Source organism: Puntigrus tetrazona, chromosome 16 (genome assembly GCF_018831695.1).
Source record: "Puntigrus tetrazona isolate hp1 chromosome 16, ASM1883169v1, whole genome shotgun sequence".
In the NCBI taxonomy this organism is placed as follows: Eukaryota; Metazoa; Chordata; class Actinopteri; order Cypriniformes; family Cyprinidae; genus Puntigrus; species Puntigrus tetrazona.
Window position 1 is genome coordinate 15,150,096 of NC_056714.1, and position 22,858 is coordinate 15,172,953.

General features: G+C 37.2%; 3 protein-coding genes across 5 annotated transcripts; 2 read left to right on the forward strand and 1 right to left on the reverse strand.

The window, feature by feature from the left end:
• Nucleotides 1-1,648: 1,648 nt before the first annotated feature.
• Nucleotides 1,649-13,530, reverse strand: trim46a (tripartite motif containing 46a). 3 transcript variants are annotated; one of them, XM_043260021.1, is made up of 12 exons: nt 13,146-13,530; nt 11,019-11,274; nt 9,689-9,839; nt 8,361-8,559; nt 7,430-7,576; nt 7,073-7,168; nt 6,232-6,485; nt 5,916-6,037; nt 5,477-5,824; nt 4,086-4,315; nt 3,440-3,507; nt 1,649-3,334 (listed from the first exon to the last, which is right to left on the reverse strand). In XM_043260021.1, exons 1-12 carry the CDS (start codon nt 13,203-13,205, stop codon nt 2,944-2,946), a joined length of 2,322 nt encoding a protein of 773 aa, XP_043115956.1. In that variant the 5' UTR covers nt 13,206-13,530; the 3' UTR covers nt 1,649-2,943. The 3 variants fall into 3 exon arrangements, with proteins under 3 accessions (XP_043115956.1, XP_043115958.1, XP_043115957.1); XM_043260023.1 differs by lacking the exons at nt 1,649-3,334; nt 3,440-3,507 and having other exon boundaries at nt 4,223-4,560; XM_043260022.1 differs by lacking the exons at nt 1,649-3,334; nt 3,440-3,507 and having other exon boundaries at nt 4,223-5,268.
• A 423-nt stretch (nt 13,531-13,953) lies between these two features.
• On the forward strand, nt 13,954-16,859 carry krtcap2 (keratinocyte associated protein 2). Its single transcript, XM_043260034.1, has 5 exons — nt 13,954-14,081; nt 14,999-15,153; nt 15,258-15,321; nt 15,939-16,005; nt 16,136-16,859. Exons 1-5 carry the CDS (start codon nt 14,078-14,080, stop codon nt 16,251-16,253), a joined length of 408 nt encoding a protein of 135 aa, XP_043115969.1. The 5' UTR covers nt 13,954-14,077; the 3' UTR covers nt 16,254-16,859.
• A 1,660-nt stretch (nt 16,860-18,519) lies between these two features.
• Nucleotides 18,520-19,939, forward strand: s100a10b (S100 calcium binding protein A10b). Its single transcript, XM_043261527.1, has 3 exons — nt 18,520-18,677; nt 19,218-19,367; nt 19,553-19,939. The coding sequence occupies exons 2-3, from the start codon at nt 19,227-19,229 to the stop codon at nt 19,715-19,717; spliced, it is 306 nt and encodes a 101-aa protein (XP_043117462.1). The 5' UTR covers nt 18,520-18,677; nt 19,218-19,226; the 3' UTR covers nt 19,718-19,939.
• The last annotated feature ends 2,919 nt before the right edge of the window (nt 19,940-22,858 follow it).

Below are 22,858 nucleotides of genomic sequence, written 5' to 3' on the forward strand. Positions count from 1 at the left end.
GTTTCCTTGTTCCTGAAGAACGTCATCAAAGTAAGTTAGCATTCATTTGTAAATCAGCATATTATTCAAAACTGTATGTTCTCTGGCACACAGTCTCACTAATTACAGCTTCCTAATCAGGACTATAACAATAAAAACAATGCCAGATCTATAAAATGTGTATGGAAACTGCATTAAAATAGGCAATGAAATGGCTCAGTCAAACTTATATATATATAGGACAAAGAAAAACAGGACTGACAAGTAGCGTTTTTTGTTTTGTTTGTTTTCCTTTCACTTTTTCATTGTCAATATGTCCTGGGAATTTTTTTTGATCAAATATTCACATTAAAAGAAAAGAACCCACTAGTAAAGTATAACTATAATGGTGTGCTTGTGTCACAATAAATGGTTGCAGCATTCATTGTTGCTTTACAGTTTGAAACGGCTTCATACGTAGATGCACAGTTCCTTGTCGTAACACCAAGGATCACAATAATGGTGTAGAAAAACCATTTGTTCGTCCATTTCGTCGTTTAGTCATTCCTTGATGTGAAGTGCATCAAAATGCCTAACAAAGATTGCATGAAACCAGTTAAGCTGCATATTTAGTTTATTTAGTTGAGAAAGAGAGAAAGAAAAGTATTTTCCAACAACATATACTTCAGTACCATGCACTCACGATGATTCAAACATCTGATCTGAGCGCTGAAACAATTCTGTCGTCTGTGTATCATCTGTGAAAAGATGTATTTTACTGGGAGCTCTTTACATTAGTTGTTTAGTTAACTTGACAAGACTAACCAACCTGGGTATCCCTCTCAGACTCCAGTGTGATCCTGTTGAAGGCCTCTGAAAGCACCCTGCATGTATATGGAGCAAATGTCACCATCACAACTAAGATCGTTTGGAAGTTCTGCCAGACATGGAGAGCAAAATGGTAGTTTTCAAAAGATAAAAAGACAGAAATATCCAAAGGCAAAGCACTGAAATTGGCATAAAATGCTGTTAATTGCTAACAAAAGTAAATGAGAGCAGTCATTAAAAACTCACTTTGTTCAGAGATGATCGCAGCAGCCAGCAAGCACGAGCTCAGTATGACTAACCGCCGTCCAAAGTCTTCCATCTTCAGAGATCTCTTGATCAGCAGACAAGAATAAAAGATAACCCGTGAAATGAACCTGTATTAGACCATTAGTGAGAAAATGACATCACAGTTTGTGTGGAGAACAGCAGAAGGATGAATCTTCCCTGAATCAAGTGAAGAAAGAAACCCCAGCCCCAAAAACAAAATGGATGATGTGAACTAGGTTTCGCCTGCTATATATAGTATGTATGTGTAGTAAATGTTATGTAAAGTGATTCAACTTGAGAAGGTCCAAGGAACCAGAATAACAGAAAGAGTTTTTTGCAGTTAACTTCCTTAAATTGTTAGTTTCCCCCCAAAACTATCAAATTGAGAAATTGGGAAAATAGCGATGTCTCGGGATATTTAATTTTTTTTTTTTTTTACTTATCTTGCTTTACCTTTATTACAGTGTGATCAGTCAAACATGTCCACCCAGCTTATGTTTAAATAATTCAATGGAAAAGCAGCACAGTGGATTGCAAAAATGTGTTTCGTGTAAACGCTTCCTTATTATTCATAGGCAAAAATAATACAAGTGACAAACGTTGATGCTTTATTTCACTTCCGACATTAGTGTCATTTACAAACATTTTGCCAATTTTCAAAGGATCAGCATGTTTAAGAAATGCTACATAATATCCTCAACATCAATATAAATTCACACGAGACCTGAATCTGCAACAATGCATCCAAATAGCAGAAAACATGGCCAAAACTAGAGCTTTTAGCAACTGTCTTTATTGCAATAACATATCACACTCTCTCACTCACACACACACACACATACACAATAAATACAACATTCAGTATACAATTCAAACATTTCCTTTCAACAGCACACACTCTAATGACTGACAGTTGCACGGTCATAAGCAGCATCCATTTCTGCAATTAAATTTAACCCGCTAAATTGTTGTCACCGTACCCATTTTGCAAAAAGAAAACAAAAGACATGACAATGACCGTCATGATTATGAAAAAAAAAGTATGAGGTGTGTCAAACATTGTTATTTTATAGGACATTCAAATGGGAGAGTCGGGTTGTGTAACACAAGAGCAGGCACCTGTAGAGATCTCACAAAAGCAGGTTCTTTTCATTACACCGTTGTTCTTTTAGTTTCGCTTGCTGAAGGCATCCATCAGCCCTGTTTTGGCCCAAACAAACCAAACAGACAAGGTCTCTATGCACAGGACGTGTACTGACACCAATACAACATGTCCAACCAAATGTTTAGCATCTTGGTTGAGCCTCATAGTAGCAAGACAATTCAAGGACATTGGGAACTACTTAGAAACATGAAACTGATAAACAAGACAGCCGTGAACTGTCTCTATGGATTTGAATTGCAACTTGATCACATTTCAAGGCATTGATACATTCCTGTAAAGAGCACATACAATGTTAATGAACAAATCAGTTTGTTTACTAACTATTAGCACACCCTTATTAGGCGGTTCGCATGCTAACAATGCTGGAGAACGAGTTTGTAAATAACGAGGAATCATTTGCTTTCATAAGAATGTTCAAAATGAAGGTGTTATGAGTGGACCTGAATCATACCTGATTTCATTTTTTACATTTTGTGGCCATAAAAAAGAACAATTCCTCATTATTTAATATTGACCTAGATGTTGTTAGCATGCTACATGTTGTTAGCATCCATAACCACGTTTTATTGTCTATCCTTTGAAATTAAATGAATCTTAATATAAAATATAATCATTCATTGCATCATTAGCTACGAAATAAGCAGGTAAACAAAGTCGATAAAAAACGATAAAAGAAGATTTGCTTAAAGGTGCTCATTTGACTAGTTTTAAAGCGACCAGGCGGTTTAGCGGCCGGCGTCGGTGACTCGTGTTTGGATGGTCACTCTTCTTGGTGGGTTCTGCTCTGTGCTGCGGTTGGCTATTAGCTCTTGCAGCTGCAGAGCACCTCCACCAATGAAACAGAACGCTGGGCAAACAGGCGCAGAACAATCAACAGTCCCCTCCCACAGCACTCTCAAGGAGTGTGCGTCGTAAAAAGTGAGCCGCCCCTTCTCGAAGTCCAGACACAGTCCTAGGCGAGGTGGTAAGGGGGCGGTGAGGGGGCCGGTAGATGTATTAGATGCCCCACACTTGGGTAGTAAGATCTTGCCCATGCCCATTGTAAGGAAACAGAAAGGAGGAGGACAGTCCTGTGCATCCTCTGCACCGCTGTCATGACCACTGTCTGGATCGTATCTACGAGGGACAAATAGAAGGAAAAAGTCATCGTATAATATGAATAATATCGCCCACATAATTCAGAGTTAGTGAGCTCTTAAACTCCTGAACATTTCTCCTCACCGTGGACTTGCCATGTCTTGTGGAAGATGGAACCACTCTTGTAGTTTTGCTTCAATACCTACTCCCACCTACACACAGACAAAACAACTCATTTTTCAAATTCACTTTTTCTAGAGATTTTATTTTTGTATAAAAAACTAATATACTAAAAATGCTATTCTTAATATAATTTGGAATATACTTCTGTGAACTTGATTTTATTTTTAAATTAATTTCATTTTGTGTCTTATACTTACTAAGGCTGCATTTATTTGATTACAAATACTGTAAAAACCATAATGCTTTTAAATGTCACTACAACTTAAAATAAACCATATACAATTTTTAAATAATAATAAATTTATACTTTTCTATTTAATATATTTAAATGTCATTTATTTCTCTGATGCAAAGATTAATTCTCTGTAGCCATTACTCCGATGTCACATGATAATACAGTGTAACATGATCCTATCCTACTGCTGAACCCGGGCTCAAGAAACTTTTCAATACTATTAAAAACGAATGTGTTGTGCTGCAGTTGTGGATTACTTGATGAACAGAAACTTCAAATGAAGAGTATGTTTGAAAGCGCCATCTTTTGGACCATTATAAATGGCTTGACTGTCACTTCTGATCAGTTTATTGTACTAAGTTCTATGTTGACCTTAACCAGGTAGGATCCAGGCTCCACTGAGCATGCCCAGTAATGTCGTCCCTGTGTGATGGAAACATCGGCCACAAGGAGGTCAGAGGTGAGGTGACATGAGGTGAGGGCCCGATCAGCAGCCTGCAACAGAGTCATTCCAGGAACACTCCGGGCGTACGTTTGCCCTTTTCCCAGCGCCACCCGCTCCGCATGTAGGCCCCAGCGCGAATCCAGGCAGAACGACAACACTGAGATTGAGGTATGCAGGAGAAATGGAGCGGAGGACAGGGTTGGAATGCCAGGTCAGAAGGAGCAGAACACAAACGAAAAGAGGATGAGGGAGTGAAAACATAAATAGGAGAGGAAAGAGGGGGTTATATATGGATAAGCGAAAAGGGGAAGAAATGAGTTTTGGAGAAAAGAAGGAAACAAAGAGGACAGCTGGAACATTGTACATATTCAAGGACTTTAGGATTCAGAGGAGATCAAGCAGCTTATATATTCCAGTTAAACAGGAATACAAGTCAAAGAAACAGCAGAGATAACGGGAGCAAAGGAAGGTGGAGAATAACAGGAAACATAAGGAGAAATAATATAGAGAGAAGAGCAAAAACAGAGACGTGTCAAAGAGTTGTGGATATGCATGGAGAAATATTCTACTGATAAGCAACAGAATCAAATGTATGAGAGACAAATAAAGAGAATGCGATATAGGCCTACATGTAATAGCTCAACAAGATCAGTTTGACAGAATTCTGATAGATGCAAAAAATTACATATGAGTTCATACTTATAGACAAATGCATGGACAATCAAACAAATGAACAAACAGAAGAATTAATGAATGAGTGCATGGATGGATAGATGGAAGATAGAATAATGGTTTAACGAATCAATGAAACAGATGAACCATGATACATAACCATGAACCTATATGGATGAATGAACAAGTGAGTGAAAACAAACAAACAAACGGACAATTTAATGCATGGTTGGATGGATAAATGGAAGATGGATGGATGGATGGATGGATGAGTTCATATAAACAAATGAATTATTCAATAAATTGATGCATAATTAATACAAATGCATAGATGCCAAGTGAAAAAGCAAAAATGAACAAAAAGAATAAATCAGTCAATGAATACATTGATGAATGGATGAATGGAGAATGGATGAAATAGATGGATGAAAACATCAACTAATTAATAATCCATTCAGTGGAAGGATAGACAAGAAAACACAAAAACACGTGAATGGCAGGCAATGTAAATTGCAAGTTGAAGCAGAATGAGTGGGAAAAATGTCAAATAAAAACGAAACATTTAATAATGCGATAAACTGGGACTCTGGTATTTTTTTTTGAAGTGGTTCAGACAGAAGTGTGTTTGTGTATTTGTGCATCTTACCTGGTGCAGGAGGTGTGTGTAGATACACCTCCTCACTGTACTCTCCAAAGCCTGCCTTATTACAGCCTCGAACTCTCAGGACATACACGCTGTCCATCTCTAGCTTGTCAATCACTGCACTGGTCCCGCCCACATCATCCAGACGCTGCCATGAGCAGTGCGTGCCACTACTTCCTGAGCTTCCTTCAGACAAGACTCTGCCCCATAATGCTCCAGCACCGCCCACTTTCCTCTGATACTCCACTGAGTAATGCCAAGCGGGGGCGGAGTCCTGTGGGAGGCGCCAGCACAAATACAGCTGGTCATAGGCCAAGGTCTTTTGAGTGTCAATCACAGGAGCCAATGGGGCTGAAGAAGGGACATAATGGGTGAGATTAAATGCAAGTTCAAATACATTTAGATATTGTATTTGACACAGAAAAGCTCGTTTTATGAAAACCTTGTATAAAGTCCATGCTGCTGAGTGCTTTGAGTTCTCTGGATACGTCCATCTGAAAGTGTCGAAACGAGGGATCAGCAGATAGAGAGAAATGCTGTAGATTTTCTATTGCTTTTACCAGTCTGAGGAGAAAAAGAGATAAAAATCAAGCTAACTTTATACCAACCATGTGTAACATTATACATCCCATTTGCTGTTGTGCACTTGGAAAATGTTTCTATGGAAACACACAATAGGCAATTGAGGGATTTGTGTTTCATAAATGGCCAGATTTGCACAATCACAGCAACCCACGCCCACAAACAAACCCTCTAACCTGTTGTGCGTGACTCTGGCGGCCTGCACAAAGCACGACTGGTCGGTTTCCTTAAGCAGCTCTTGAGTGTATGTGAGCAGCCCTGCGTTTTCCAAAAGACTCTGTTTTTCAGAGAGCTGTGTGTTCAAAGCCCCTGCTCGCTGTGCACGAGCCCCCTCCAAAAACATGGCCAGGGCCCCCTGACGCTCCGCCAGCACACCGCGCAGTTCACTCACACAATGATTCAGCTGCTCCTTAGCCACTGCGCTGTTCACCTGAACACAGACAGAGCAGCAGAATAACTAAGCCTGACTGATAATTTCTTTATTTCATTTTTTATTACATATTGGGGACATCTTATTGTGGATTTTTAAATGTCATAAATATTTTAAGAATTGAATATGTACTGTAAGTAATATATATATATATATATATATATATATATATATATATATATATATATATATATATATATATATATATATTATATATATATATATATAATATATAATATATAATATATATTTTTTTATTTTACAATTGGTTGATCTAACTTAAAATTGGAGACATATTTTTCATAAATATAATTTGAAAGTAAATCAATAATAATAATTATTATTAATGTTGTTATTATTATTATTATATTAATAATTAAAATCAATGTTTTCTATTACTATTACATATTTTCGTAATTTCCACAATAAATCTTGATCATCCTTGTCATGACATTTAGCCACAAACACATACATACATACATACATACAGAACACATATTTATATCTTTTCCCACAGTCTCATACCCTGAGATAAAGAGATGTCTCACGATCACTGAAAGTATAATTAAACCACCAGAGATGTGTACCTCAGTCTGAGCAATGCCGCTCTCGACTTGGGTGATCTGTGCCTGTACAGACTCCTGATTGGCCAAGATGTAGTTCATCTCCTTGGTGATCTTCTCCTGTGATTTCACAAAACGGAGAAGGATGAGTTACGTTCAACACCAACAACACAGAAGAGCTTCTGCTAGAGCTGCCTAGTCATTGAGAGGAAATGCTCTCCTCTCTGCCCTTGATCATTGAGAGCTATGCAGGGCTAGAGCTTATAAAGATTATCCCAAATAACTATTTTATACAGGAAAGAAGGGCATGTTTGGCATATTTATAATGTCTACAGTCTAAAGACTACAGAGCACATAAGGATTAATGTCAGGAATGGATACCTTTAGCGTTTGGTAAGCCAGAGCAATAGGCATGATTTTGTGTCCGCTGTGGGCTCGACGGAGTTTACAAAGTGCGCATAACAAACGCTGACATGACCTGCAATAAAACTGCAACCTCTCCTGCTCGTGTTCCACACACACTAATACCTGCATGTGAGTGAAAGAGAGAGAAAGGTAGAGAAATGGACAAGGGAAAAGTTTAGAGACTATAACAGTTTTTCAAAAATCATCTGTGCTGATTACTATTGAAAGGGGCAATATTTGAATATTATTTGCATAGGATAAAGTTTAAAATAGATGAAAGAATCCATTGTCGTATGGACAAAAATATAAATAAAATAATGCAAAATACCGTTTTGCATTTATATATAACACGTTCAGAAGTCTTTTATGCTCACTAAGACTGCGCTTATGTTTTAAATGTACACTAAAAACAGTAATATTGTGAAATATTGTTACCGTTTAAATGAACTGTTTTTTATTCAAATATATTTAACATATAATTTATTCCTGTGATGGCAAAGACGCATTTTCAGCATCATTACTCCAGGTTTCAGTATCACATAATCCTTCAGAAATCATACTAATATGCTGATCTGGTGCTCAAGAAACATCTCTTTCTGAAAATGGCTATGCTGTGCAATATTTTAATCTGTGACACGAATGCACCATTTTTCCTGGATTCTTTAATAAATAGAAAGTTCAGATGAACAACACTATTTTAAAATACAAATCTTTTGTAACATTATAAATCAACTGAATGCATCAGTGCTAAATTTTGTTCAAAAACTCCTTTGAATGTTAATGTATATTGGCTAATACATTTCTTCAGGTGTGAAAAAACGTGGAACCTGAATGTCAACACAGGAATTAATAGTTTGACTCAAAGACTCTCTTTCTGTAAATCATTAGTGGTCCCGTGTGCTTTCACCTTGGGTCTGAAGCTGTGTGTGGGCAGGATGTGTTCGTGTTGGGCTCGTGGCGTGCCCCAGGGGTGGTACAGCTTGAAGCATTCGTTACAGAAGTTAGACCTGCAGTCAGCGCAGCCTTTGGAGGCCTCCAGAGCCTGAGGAGGTTTGCAGAACTGACACATGACTGCCATGCTGCCGAGACTCACGGTGTGCCTGTACCTGCACAACAAAGACAGTGTGAACTGAATAACATCAGGCTAATCTGAAGAGTAAACATGCATTGGCTTGGGTTGCATGTATGCATACCAGATTAATTTTGTATGTGCGCTTACACTACATTGTGTGTGTGTGTAGGCGGTGTATTCTAGCATAGATGCATCTCAGCTGTCCAAAGTTTCCTCACAATTTCAACAATGTTCAACCCTCAGGTGTTTACCCCTCGATGTGAGAAGAGAGATGTATAGATATATTACTTATCTTTAGATTGTACTCACTTCATTTATTATAGGTGTTGAAAAGAACGTCATGCCCCAATTTAAACAGTTTAACAATCTAACTACATTTTTTAATATTTTGTTTTGTTACATTCAATAACACATCTTGTGCCAGACACGATCAGTCATGTACAAAGCTCCACACACGACGGAGAGGAAGAAACTTTTAAGAAAAAGTTCAAAGGACTTATTAATCTGTGTCCATGTTGTACTCGTTTGTTTCCTTATTTTATAATTTTATGGCTACCATGCAATACTAATCCATTTTTATGTATTTCAATGTAGCTCAATAGTGGCCACGATTTAACTAAATAATTTTAATAATAGTAATAATAATAATAATTGGTCACATTGACATCAGAAAGACAAACCTGATGTATCGCAACTAAATGTGCGATTTGTGTAGCATCATAATTTAAAAGATCCTAATGTAATTTACGTAGAAAAATGACAATATTTTAAAATGTTTTTCACTTAAAGCCAAATACTACTAATAAATTGAATAAGCTATCACTGAACCTACACGGCATTTGAAAGCATGAGGCTGATTGGCAGTCATGCATGCTCTTTACTGGAAGGAAGAAACTAAATATTTGTCAGTCTCCTCCTTTTCTCGACTTCATTTCAAATGATTTCATTGGTCCACATACTCTGTGAGCTGTCGATCTCTTTGGCTGCGTGCCTATGAATAGATGTGACATCTCCTCAAGTGTTCAAAACCAGCAGAGCAACATTTCTGCATTGTACAGCACAGTTACTGGAATTCAATTTGAATGTAGCAGGAATTCTGAGTTTGCGTCCTTGCGTGTGTGTGTGTGTGTGTGAGAGAGAGAGAGAGAGAGAGAGAGAGAGACCTCTCCACTATGCGCTCCAGCGTGAGGTTTCTCAGACAGTCTGCAAGCCCTCTCTCTCCCAGCTCCACATCTTTTCCGCAGGTGGGACAGGGGAACAACATGATCACAGGAGGGGTGTCTTTACGCCTGCGTCCTGGATGTGTTCCGCACACTGCACAAAAAGAGAGAGAGATACTGTTGAAAAAAGCTGTTTCCAACATTAAAGCTTCTTTAAGCCGCAATAAATCTAAGCCAGCAAGAAGAAAGGAAAAGCTAATCAATGCAGAAAGAGAAGAGAATCTAGAGGCCCGCTGTGTGCTGACACACTCAGAATCAGCCCATCACCACGACTGCTACACCTGCAAAGTGCTGCACCGATGCAATACATTTCAGTGATACAGGAACTTCTGAACAGAGCTGAAACTATTCTGTTACGTCAAGATTTGAAATGCGATTTAAATGCCGAGTTAATTAAATAAATATTATAATCATAATAAATAAATTCCCATGCTGTTATGTTTTATTGTTAAACTTATTTAAAGCAATATAATTATTTAAACTCTTTTATAAATAATATTTAATCGATGTCAACATTTGAAATGTTATTTAAATATTTAACAACGATGTACATTTTAATTAAATAAAATATTTTTCAAATAAATAATACGTTTATTAGAAAATAAACAATTACATTTGTGTTCTATTATTTAATTTTTTATTATAAGGTTAATATAAATGTAATATTAAACTTAATACTACAATGCAATATAATTATTAAAACTATTTTTTAAATAATATTTCATCTGATTTAGACAAATAATACATAAATACACTAAATAAACTGAAGTGATTCTTAAATTTAATTGATTTGAGCTAAAAATGATTTGATTTTGGGAGAATAAAAGGACCACAAAGAGATACAAGAATGTAAAGTTAGCTGTCACTAAGTCATCTTTATTTTGATGCAAAGATGCATTAATTGATCAAAAGTTACCGTAAACACTTTTGCAAAGAATCCTGATACTGAGGAAAAAAAAATCATGCTTTTATATTAGAATGATTTAAAAAGGATCATGTGATGCTGAGGAATGGAGTAATGGCTATACTATAAAAATGAATTACATTTTAAAACAAATTATTATAAATAAAAATATAAATATATATATATATATATATATATATATTCACAAAATGTATTATGGATCAAATAAATGCAGCCTTGGTGACCCCATACTTTTTAATGGTAGTGTATAGTGTTCACTATAAAAATACTTAATCAAAACAGAATCAAGCATCGCAAAATGCCATCTATAACTAAATGCTAGCACTGATTTTGATCTCGAAGTCAAACCTGTTCTGATCACCCGGTCTAGACGGTCTGTTTTGGGGGGAGGCCGGCGTGTCTGTCGGGGAGAGCGGGTGATGGGGCTTGAGTTGGGAGTGTTGGGTTCTGGGGGGAGTTCGGGTGGAGGGTATCCTCTCTGAACTAAGACTTCTGCCGCACACAGCACACACACGCTGTGCATACAAGGCAACACGATCGGCTGCTTCACCATCTCCTCACACACTGGACAGTGCAGCTCTCGCTCTATGCTCTTCATGTTGGACTAGACAGAGAAAGACACAGAGTTAAATAAACAACTGTCAGAAGAAAACATTCACGCTCTTTTCATTATAGCTTATGTTGATATTTATAGACTTGATCATATCCATATATCCTAACTCTTTATGCTATGTGTCATTTCATGGTTTATTTATTTTAATACGTTTTAGATTTTAAAGATGTTTGTTCCATTTTATAACTGAAGTTTTTTATGGATTGTGCTATGGAGTTTTTGTAAGGTAAACAATATGGAAATGGTTTAGTCAGAACTCATAAATGTTAGAACATTTGCATATCAAGAGAAAGAAGATATCAAACATCAACACAAACAAACAGCCATATTGTTCATAAAAACCGCAGTCAAAACATCCTTTTTTTTATTTAGTCGCAGTATTGGAATCGCAAAGGAAATCTTTATATGCGATATTCAAACTGTAAATGAGATACGATATGAATAATATTTACAGCAGCTCCATTTTATTCATAAAAGAACGTTTTTTGAGTTGTTTTTGATTGAGAAATGTGTTCATATGTAGTCATCTTTGATCTTTCCGAGAATAGTGTGCAGAAATGCAACTCCAGAAAGCAGAAGAGTGTCACTCAGCTAAAACTAGAAAAACCTGACACTGGCTTCTGTAATAATGATTAGGGCTACAGAAATCTGGTTTATTTACATTCCAACCACCTGAGCTTCATATTTGGAATTAATTTAGAGAAGTGAACATTTTAATCTGCCAAATTGATCATCCCCATAAAGCAACCGTGATATTCATGAATTCTACAGCAGTGTCATCTAAGTGATATAAGTGATAACAGAGTTCGTCGCGTCTAGTAGTCGACTCCTTTTCTTTGCAGAGGAACTGACTTTGAATGATAACCTCTAAAGGCAGACCTGCCGTGAGCTCCGAGTTCGTTAGTAGCTCATTCTTTAAATAAACCTGTTCATCGGAGGAATTTCTGGTGAAAAACTGCATTCTGTTTTTTACGCTCATTTGCCTCAGTTCTTTACAAGTAGCTCACAGTCTTGTACCTTTTGCTTCAAAGAATATGCTAACTCTCATTTAGACGGCTAGCGAGAAGATCTTGAAGCAGGCCAGCCATAAACCCCCTCAATCAATTTTTGGCTATTTTAAGCCGTTTTGCGTTCGGCTTCTAGACGTTATTTTCCGTGCCGCTGACAGCATATACGTTTAATTTTGTCAATAAGCCATTCAAGTAATTAAATTCGCCTATCGGTCTTGTATCCACGTGCCCCTCACGCAGGCGTTTCCCACAGAGGCTCTCCAGGCCTCCGCGCTCTCCTGCATCCCGTCTCTATGGCAACATGCATCCAGTCCATAGGCAGTGATAGGCCTTTTACATTGTCTTGGATTTAAATAACCTTCCTGTTTTTCCTTTAAGTCATTCAATCAGTTGATGTGTTGTATCAACGCTTGATATGCGTTCATACGATTTTAAAGTAGACTAAATATACCCAACCTTGAATTAAAAGGTGAAATAAATTCGCGTATCCTGTTATATATATATACATGTATAAGGCCTACACGAGTGAATGCGAGCAAATGCATAATTGCCAGAGGAAAATCAGCCGTGGCCTACACGCGTGTCAGCATTAAGAAAAAGATTAAAAATCGGTTTCTGCTTACAGGTGTTTTCCTCTACATCCCGAGGAAATTATATGCATGCGCTCGATGAAGAAAGGGGTGCTTGTTTAGCTCGGCTATTTTAACGCTATTTTACATTTGGACGTGAAAAATGCCCCGAAATGTCCCGTTTCTTATAAAGATGAGTTGCGTTCGTGTGTTAAATGAAGCCGCATGCAAATCACAGATAACGTGCAAATGATGTGGCTTTGATGCAAATGTTGCTACTTACGCTGATGCGCACGAGAGCGTCCATTATGGATGTAAAGGTTTGCAACTCCGCGTCTGCCATTGCTGTTCTATACCGGTGGTTAAATTGATATTAAATGAAATAACGCTATTATCGAGAGCTCTTTTCTCTTTATAGAATCATTAAACACGACTAGCAGCTTAATACTATCAGGACACCGCGAGATAAACCGATATGGTTGTACCTGCGACTGAAATTGACGGCTATAAGACGAACCTTTAAGTTATAATTATATTATTGGTGTATAATATATATGATAGGTCCGATTTAACCCAGTCCATGTTGATTTAGGGGTTTTCCAACAGTGCTTGCTGTGGTCTGTTCTGACGGATCTTGAGCCATCATGTAGTCGATGGATGTTGTGAGATGTTCGGGGGGGAGATCGGTCTGAGCATGCGCAGGGATGCTGAGCGCACAGTCGAGAGTGGAATATAATATAATATAATATAATATAATATAATATAATATAATATAATATAATATAATATAATATAATATAACATAATATAACATAACATAACATAATATATAGTTGTTGTTTTTTTTTACGTGTGTATTTTTAATTTGATTTTAGAGTTATTGTTTGGTTTTTTTTTTTTTGTTTTTGTTTTTTTTTTTAGTTGGGCTACATGAACCACGCTGTTTGTGTTTCACGACAATTATCTTCTAAAGGTTAAAAGCTTACGGAAAAAACATTCCAGGGACACATATGCCCCCTTATTAAAAATATCTCCGCATTATGTGACTGTGAGTGTAATACTCGCTTGTGTCCACTAGATGAAGCTGTAGGGTTGTAGAGGGGCTCGCGCTTGGCACGGGTTTTAGACGTTAGCGTCGCGTCATCTTTGCTCTGCTGGCCCTGGGACTGAAAAGAGAGGATTCAAGCCTGTCTCTTTGTCTTACAGCTGTCAAATATGGGTGAGTGTAGCTTTTACAGCAGTTATTCGGGATAGGTAATCTGCTGTCTGATGGCACTGTTTTATCGGCTAGTTTGTGCGCACGGTTATGATATAGCACGGATAGTTCACCGGTGGACTCGCTGAAAGTTTTAGCCCTTAACCGCAAAATAGAAGCCTGCTGTCATATAAATTCTATCTGAAAACTGTAGCAATGTGTTGAAATGATGCTGATTTGTCCCTTTGTGTCTGAGGGAAAAAAAGCACAAAACATTGTACAATCTGAATGACGTTGAGCCTACCGCTAACTCATGCTTAAACATTTCATACATTTTTAAATCGTCACCGTACACAGTTTATAGAAAAGGCGAAGGAACACCGATAATAACGTGTTGTAGGGGATGCTTACTATTTATATAAGCAAGTAAGCACTAAAAGAAAACAAAAGATGAAAATTGCAGCTGCGGTGTTTGTTTCCACACGGGACGTTTTGAAGAGCGTACACTGACGTGTCAAAATGTGTTATTTTTTTTTGCAGATATACCTGCTTTGTAATGGATCCATAATACAATTTCTAACTTGACCTTTCTTTGGTTGCCTTCGTTCTAGTATATTAGTGTTTCTTTTTGTTTGAGCAACAGATGAGAAAGGTTTTTCTAACCACTCTCTGCTCTCTTGGCCGATTAAAATTCTTCCGTAATGAACACTTCCGTCGCGGAACCAAACGTCAACATTATTCGCCAACATGTTTTAGATTAAAATGCATTTTAGATATATTTAAACTTAATCTTGGTGCAAGTTTAACAACAAACAAAAATAGAATATTTATTTAAAATAAATAATATCAGTAAAATAGAAGTATTACTAGCATGATTGGTAATGGTTTTCTTAGATTTTTAGACGCAGTCTTTCACCCAGTCTTTCTCTCTGTTTTCATAGCGGTGAACACAAGCACGTCCCTGGTTTTGTCCAGTCTGCTGTCAGTGCTGGTGTTTGCAGGAATGCAGATGTTCAGCCGGCAGCTGGGCTCTTCGGAGTGGCTGACTATCCTGGGAGGATTCCTGGGATCAGTGCTGTTTGTCTGCTCTCTTACTGTATCCTTCTATCGCTTTGTGATGCATACAGCCCTAGATTTAAGTAATGTTGAGGTTACACAATGTTGCACGTTTTTCTGTTAGTTCTTAACCCACAATTACAGGCTTTCAATAACCTGGAGAACCTTGTCTTTGGCAAAGGCTTCCAAGCCAAAATCTTCCCGGAGAGTAAGTGCGAGAAAGAATATGCTTAAGGCCGTTTTTACACCGTATGTTGTACTGATATTGCCTGGTGTATCCTCTTCCTTGCCTGCAGAAAGCTCAGATGAATACACTGTGCACTACCATTAATTATTAGTAAGCAAGGATGCAATAAATTGATCAAAAGTGGCAGTAAAACATTTATGATGTTGCAAAAGATTAAACATTTACATTAAAAAAAGAATCTTGATAAAATGCATCATGGTTTACGTAAATATATATATATTAGCTAGCACAACTGTTTTCAAGATTATTAATAAAAATTGTTTCTTGAGCGCCATAAGATTATTATTCTGAGGATTTCTGAAGGATCACGTGACACTGAAGACTGGAGTAACGGCTGCTGAAAATGAAAACAGGAATGCATTTTATTAAAAAAATGAATAATAATAATAATAATAATAATAATAATAATATTTCCCAATACAAATAGATGCAATCCTGAAAACCATAAGATACTTTAAAAAAAATCTCACCAACCCCAAAGTTTTAAACAGTGGCATTTGAACAAATTAAACAATTTATTGTACAAATTAAAACAGATTCTGACTGATTTTATTAATGTCTTTTGTCTCTCTCCTTAGTTGCCTTGTGCCTGTGCCTCTCTCTGTTTGCGTCTGGTTTGGTGCACCGTGTGTGTGTCACAACATGGTAAGCTGGACAATATTACTTGAGTTTCCAGTCTCTGTTTACCACATCCCACTGGAAACCCACCTTTATAAACTTTGTCTAATCGGCCATCGTTTATTTGTTCTTTCTTTCTCTGTCCTCTCTAATATAGCCTGATCTTCTCTGTCTTTGCACTGTACTACATAAACAAAGTGTCAGCCGCTCTTTACCAGGCAGCACCTGCCCCGATTCCCACCAAACCCACCAGCAAGGGCAAAAGGAAGAACTGAAGTACTTACCTCATCCCGTCACCTTCGCAGTCCCCCATTCAGCTTCCGGATCGCAGCGTGCTGAAGCTACAAAATCTGATGTGTTTGCCATCAGCAGACCTTATTTTTATCCATTCCATTCACACTGAAAGATAACACATTTGATCATACCATTCATAGATGTGTGATTTTTGGTTTTGTTTACAATATATTTTTGTTTAAGGGGTTTGTTATTAAAAACGGATAAAAAAATACATTTGCCATTTTACTTCTTTTCCTGTCAGACTCCACATGACTAAAGGTGCAGTCCCATTTATCGTTGCCAAGCAGAATGTAAGTTACAAATAGGAATCATTTGAATTGGGAGATTCATACAGAAGTGTAAAAGCTTCCCATGCAGACATGAAGCAAAATTTTGTGACTGCACCTTAACCCGTAAAGTATTTTCATTGTTCTAGTTTCTCCACCCTTTGTGTATGCTAAACTGTTTTGACCTCACAATGCATGCTGGGACTCCCGGGTGATTCAGTCCTGGTATGGACTGTGCAAAAGAAAAAAATCTTTCATTCTACTCGGTCCTTAAAGGACAGACTGCAGATAAGGATTAAATTTGCATGGAATTAAAAATATGTGCCTCAGCTAAATATTTGTTCGGTGGGTTTTAATTAAAAACAGATCGTTGTGAAATGGCTGGAATCGTCTGAAGAGTTCTGCAGGCTGTATGAACAGCACTGTATTTTCAAAACTCATGCAAGTCTATCTTTACATCAGAGTTTCTGTGGGTTTTTTAAAAGGTTTTAGAATGGCCATTAAACGTTGAATGCACTTTTTCAATACAAATATCTAAACCTCCTTTAATCAAGATGAAAACTGAACATATGAGTTCTTATGAAAAGTTGTTAGTTTATGCTTTAAACAACTATAAATGCTATATGTTATGTTATATATAACTATACGTGCTATATGAAAGTCTAAGTAGAATTTTCAAAGCCCACTGGCAGATATTTCATTACATTTTAAAATGCTTCTTATCCTGTTGTTTTGGTTTCCAAGTAAATGTATCTCGATTGTAGGATCTTTAGACATTAGGACTAAAAAAAAAGATGACAAATTTCCATATTCTAGTAGTTAAGACCATTGCTTGTTATTTTTTTGTTTGTAAAATGAATTAAAAACTAATGGTGATGTGTAGAAAGTTGCATGTATACAAGACACTTACATTTCGAAACCATAGATTCATTTATTTATTGACGATTATTTATTTTGTTTATCATTTTCTTTACTTAAACGTTTTACATGTATTTTCAAAAAATTTGCTGAAACCGTTTATGTATTTTCCGGATGGATAAAGATGTATTTATTTATTTAGCATGAATGAATATTAGTCTGTTTCAGCCTTTTGTGGACCAACTTACTGTGTAGGCCGCATAAAAAAGTGTCATGCCCTAGCTTGAAAAGAATGCCTTCAGAGCTCTAGTTGCATGGAATTTACCATGTTACTATGACAACGCAATCACGGCTCAAAACACCATGTATCATCCACCCATGACCGTTCAATCTCTTCCTCTTTTCCTTCCTTTTAGCCTTTTCCCTTCAAACTATTGGTTCATTAGGTCTGTTGTGCAATGAATGCATGAATTCAGGCTCAACATTTTGACTCCCCACTGCTACTGTATAGCATGTTCACAGCAATGCTGTTAAAAAGCCCCATAGCTTGCGTTGCAGGTCACTTTAAGTACATTTTCTTACTTAGACCAAATGGTTAAAGGTACTTCCTGTGTGCTGGATAGAGACATCCCTTCACGTTGCTGACTGGAACGAGCCTAATCGCTGCCAAAGACAGACTCCCTGGCAAAAATCCTTTTCACACATCTTTCCAAATAGAGAGCAAAACAGCTTATGCTGTAAGGTGAGACACATTGAGCAAGCTCAAGCCATTCACTTAGGAAATGACACTTTGTGAAAACATATATTCAGATTTCCTTTTCAACATAATTATCAACATACTCAAAGTAAAAGGTTAAAATCCATGTCTTTTCCACAAGGTAGGTTTGCTGGTTTTAGCTAGGTTTACAATTGCATAGCCGGTTTCAAGTCCTGTCAAATCCCCTAAATCCAGGAAATCAAACCATTTTAGGCTGGTTCAAGGTGTTTCTCTTCCAGGAAGTTTAGGTGTGGAATTTATTTTTCATAAATCTCTAACAGGAGTACTGTTATATTCGTTTTACATACATACGCTCGTTCACGTTTGGATTGTAAATCTCAGGCAGCGTGTTCTGTGGCTTTAATTCCTCGCCAGTTACCGCGGCACAGACTCACCCACAGACTCACCCATCATTCGGGCGGAGCCCCGGTATAAATTCCTGCTCTGCTTCTAGAACAGCTCTCGAGCGGGACACTAAGCACACTCTTTCATCTCCAGCGGACTCTCTGCCTTTTATCAGCGTAAGTACGCAATGTTTTACTACTCGAAACGTCTCAACGGAGCGTGGCACATCTTCTTGTTTAACTTAGTTATCCACCGAGAGCGCTTTACAAAAGTTTTTAAAATTCTTAGTTATTGCGTCTTGTTAAGCGTTGGGACAAAACTTTGAAATATGAAAATTCTTAAAAAATATGAAACACGTATGCGTAGATGCACATATTCTATGGACACCGGCGTTATTTACTACGTAATGAAATTAATAATAATAAACTTTACAGGTAGATTAACAGTTCAGTTTATGTAACTGCTGTTAACAGTTCATTAAAATGTCCATCAGCACATACTGTTGTGTACTGTTAAATGCCTTAATTTTGCTGCATTTACTTGGCATCATGGTTGGTAGGTATTGCTCATACCTTGGCTTATTTCCAAATGGAAAAATCCACTTCTGTTTCAGCCTGCCCAGTGGGAGAAGAACAATAGCCTGTTTTCGCAATATTCATTTTGATTAAGTTTCGAAACATTTTCGTGAGCTAATACGTTATCTCTCACTACTGCAGACACCCATAATGCCGTCTGATCTGGAGAATGCGATGGAGACGCTGATCAAAGTGTTTCACCGCTATGCAAGCACGGATGGATGTAGCACGTCATTAAATCGCAAAGAGCTCAAAAAGCTGATGGAGACAGAGTTGTCCAGCTTTCTGAAGGTACGACATTCCATCTGATATTGCTACACCCTGGGTGGGGCAACTCTGAACGCTGGCTTGGGCCCTGTGATGACCGCGGTCCTCAGGGGCCCCTACATTTTTGGCTTTGCTCATACTGTATCTTTATAATACTATTTCATTTGTTGTGTTTGAATTTGAATCAAATTCTCTCTCTTCTACTGCAGTCCCAGAAGGACCCTGCTGCTGTAGACAAGATCATGAAGGATTTGGACGCTAACGGCGATGGAGAGGTGAACTTTGAAGAGTTTGTGTCTCTTGTGGTGGGCCTGTCCATCGCCTGCGAACAGATCTACCAGAAGCAAGTGACAGGGGCTGGGAAAAAAAAATAAAACCTGACTGTTCTGTCATTTTGTTCATTGGGATTAAATGCCACAAGCCTTAATTTCAAGTCGTTACTACAGTCATGCTGCATTTATGTAAAGGAGGGAGTGGTTTATCAGTGTTGTGCTCAATGTTATTTTCAAATTTTGAAGTATTACCTATAGACACCAAAGAAATTATCCGCAAATCCTGTAAGTTCCACCACACAAATAAACACTGTTTATACATAGGTTGTTTTTGTCGTCCTTTGCTTCCTCACAGTTCTGAGCTGGATTCAGCAACTCTTTGCAAAGCTTTGAAGATGGCAGATGTGAGAAGTAGATTCTAGAACTAAACCTCTGTATACTTTGTTTCAATTGACGTTTTTGTTATAATGCCATATTGTTTTTTTTATTAGCAAACAAACAACTTTTAAGAAATATAAATATTAAATTATATACTTTTCGCAAGTGCAAGGCCCTTCAAGTAAATTAACTGTTCAGTCTTGTTATTTCTGCAGACAAGATGTACCAATGAAGCATGTTACAGGCTTTATTAAGCTTCAGATAAGGATAAAATTTGTCAACCCTTTAATATACTATATATATATATATATATATATATATATATATATATATATATATATATATATATATATATGTTTAGTTCTGTCTACTTTTCTGTTTTATTTCCATTATTTCCTGATGATAATCAAAAGATGTTACAATAACTGCTTGATTGGTACAGATTAGATGAAACATCTCATTTAACGCAGTGGCTGAAGTGCTGTATAAAAGAAGCATTATCCCAAAAAAACCTGAATATCTAACAGACACAACAACAAAGTTTAATTACACCAATTCCTGCCTGAAGAGCAACCTGTCTGAAGGAAACATCATTTTCTGGTAGACTCTACAGGGACTTCATATACTCAAAAAGCAAGTACAAATTCTATACTATTAGTATTAAGCATATATTTAAACAAATAACTGACATTGGTATTTTTTACTAATACAAATATGAAAAATCAATGGGTTTTTTTCTGAATCCTTTTTGTTTAGAATTTAAAGGTAGGTTCAACTCTCTTCCTTTTTATTTAAATCCACTATTTATACAACAGACATTAAGCAAACCGATTAAACTTTTGAGATTAAACTGGGATTTACCTCTGACAAATGAATATTTTTATTCCTGCAGCCACATTCATTTGTGTTTGTCTTTGGAACATAATATTCATAATTTCTACCCTTAAAGACCTCGTGCACAAAGTTCATTGAAAAGCTAGTGTTTACATATTAGACATGTACGAGAGAATTTACATGTTAAAATGCGCTCATACAACCCAATGTTTCAAAGTATAGTTAACACAATGAGGCATTTTGTTGGTAATTTGAACATTTAAGCGCTTAAATACTTAAGTACCCTCCCCCTCGCGGAAACGCCGACAGTATGTGGGCGTGTTTTGAAATAAATATAAACAGTCGAGTTGCTAAGCAACCACGAATGACTCTCGGGTGTGTCAGCCACATGAGCTCATGGCAACAGAACTAACATTGTTTTGATTTTCTTTACTCTGTAAGGCACATGATGTGTGTGAACTTTAAAGGCATAGTTCAAACTTTCAGTAGATAACTAAACACCTATGTTGAGACAATACTACTAATTGTGTAGTTCGTGCATAGCCTTCCCATATTAATGTACAAACCTAATGACACAAGGACACTCAGAAGTGGTGGCTGGCCAACAGAGGGCGCTGGGGCGCCGCCCTCCCTGAGCTACGCACTTATAGTAATACTAAATACATAAGCTCTATATAAATATAGCTTTTCATTTACTTTATATGTCAAATATGTTTCAAATTATACTGTCTAATAGGCTATTAACTTTAAATGTTTGACATTAAATCATGCTGGGATGTTTGATGAAACACAGTAATTATAGTTGAGGAAGGTGATCACTAGATGTCAGCAGTATGCCACACGACTTGAGCACATCAACTCCTCTTCCTCTTGTCCACTCCTCCATTTCTATTTCTCTTCTAGTAGACCTAGAACACTCGTTTTCCCTCCACAATAGCTCCACAAATGAGATCAAACATGTCTGTGGATGTTTGCTAAATACAGTTTGGGGCAAACTGGCGTGCCGACATCAACATGTTTGTTTTCCTGTATCAATTTTTATGTTAAAATGTCATGATGCTATATAAAGTGATTTGTAGTATTTTGTGCATTTTATGCGCTTTACATATTATAATGTTTTACTGTAGAGGGCATCTATCGTTCATGATGGATGGCACCTACACATCTACGTGTGTGCGTGTGTGTGTGCACATATCTAGGTGTGTGTTTGTTTTGTGCACTACAGTAAAAACCCCGGAGGTGTATATATGCTTACTATAGCACTGGCACTGAACAAAAGATGGTTAAATAACATACACTTAACCGTACACACCCTTCACAGTCTACAGATCTGTCACAGGGGTTAATTGTAACAATGACATGTGCTTTGCTTGTTTTTATGAAGATAAAAATATATATTCAGTTTGTCATCCGTGAAAAGTATGTTAGGTTAAGTGATTTCAAAAGGGTGTGGTCTGTTCATCCGGGTGTTTACTTTTTCAGGATCTAAAACCAGACAAAAATCAATACATTATGACACTCGTGGCCGATGAGTCAATGTTGTAGCATTTCTCTCCTAAAGTAAAAGCTTAAACAGGATACTGAATAATCCTGTTGCTGCACAATCGGTTTTCATGAAGCTGAGCAGTCAATTTCTATGTGGTTTTGTGCACTATTATATGCACCACTGTCTGCTGACGGCTTTCATTTTTGTTTGAATTTCTGTATACAGCTGCAGGTAAAATGTTCACGTAGCCGCTTTACAACATTTTGCACATTTCTGGAATTCTTTGATGTCTGAAGACTAGATTTAGAGAGGATAAGCGTGTGTCCGTTTATTCCAAACATGAAGCTTGTGATTCAAACCTCGACAAAAACATCAGCACAAGCGTCATAGCCGCACAATGGGCCTTTTATCTTTATCATAAATGCCCGAATCTGAAACATTTTTAAAAGAAAGTTTAAAGCTTGCCCATTCACATAAAAAAAACAACAACTTGGAAATATGGCGTTCAGGGCAGGCAACGCCCCAAAAGAGAGCGCGAACGAGTC

What these genes read in the sequence shown, in the direction of transcription:
- trim46a (XM_043260021.1), bottom strand. Translation starts at nt 13,205, where the DNA reads ATGGCAGACGCGGAGTTGCAAACCTTTACATCCATAATGGACGCTCTC. An exon ending in TGGCTTACCAAACGCTAAAG is followed by an intron (nt 7,169 to 7,429) that starts GTATCCATTCCT and finishes GTGAAATCACAG; the next exon opens with GAGAAGATCACCAAGGAGAT. An exon ending in GCGGCATTGCTCAGACTGAG is followed by an intron (nt 6,486 to 7,072) that starts GTACACATCTCT and finishes GTCTGTGTTCAG; the next exon opens with GTGAACAGCGCAGTGGCTAA.
- krtcap2 (XM_043260034.1), top strand. An exon ending in TGTTTGTCTGCTCTCTTACT is followed by an intron (nt 15,154 to 15,257) that starts GTATCCTTCTAT and finishes CCACAATTACAG; the next exon opens with GCTTTCAATAACCTGGAGAA. An exon ending in CGTGTGTGTGTCACAACATG is followed by an intron (nt 16,006 to 16,135) that starts GTAAGCTGGACA and finishes TCTCTAATATAG; the next exon opens with CCTGATCTTCTCTGTCTTTG.
- s100a10b (XM_043261527.1), top strand. Translation starts at nt 19,227, where the DNA reads ATGCCGTCTGATCTGGAGAATGCGATGGAGACGCTGATCAAAGTGTTT. An exon ending in AGTTGTCCAGCTTTCTGAAG is followed by an intron (nt 19,368 to 19,552) that starts GTACGACATTCC and finishes CTTCTACTGCAG; the next exon opens with TCCCAGAAGGACCCTGCTGC.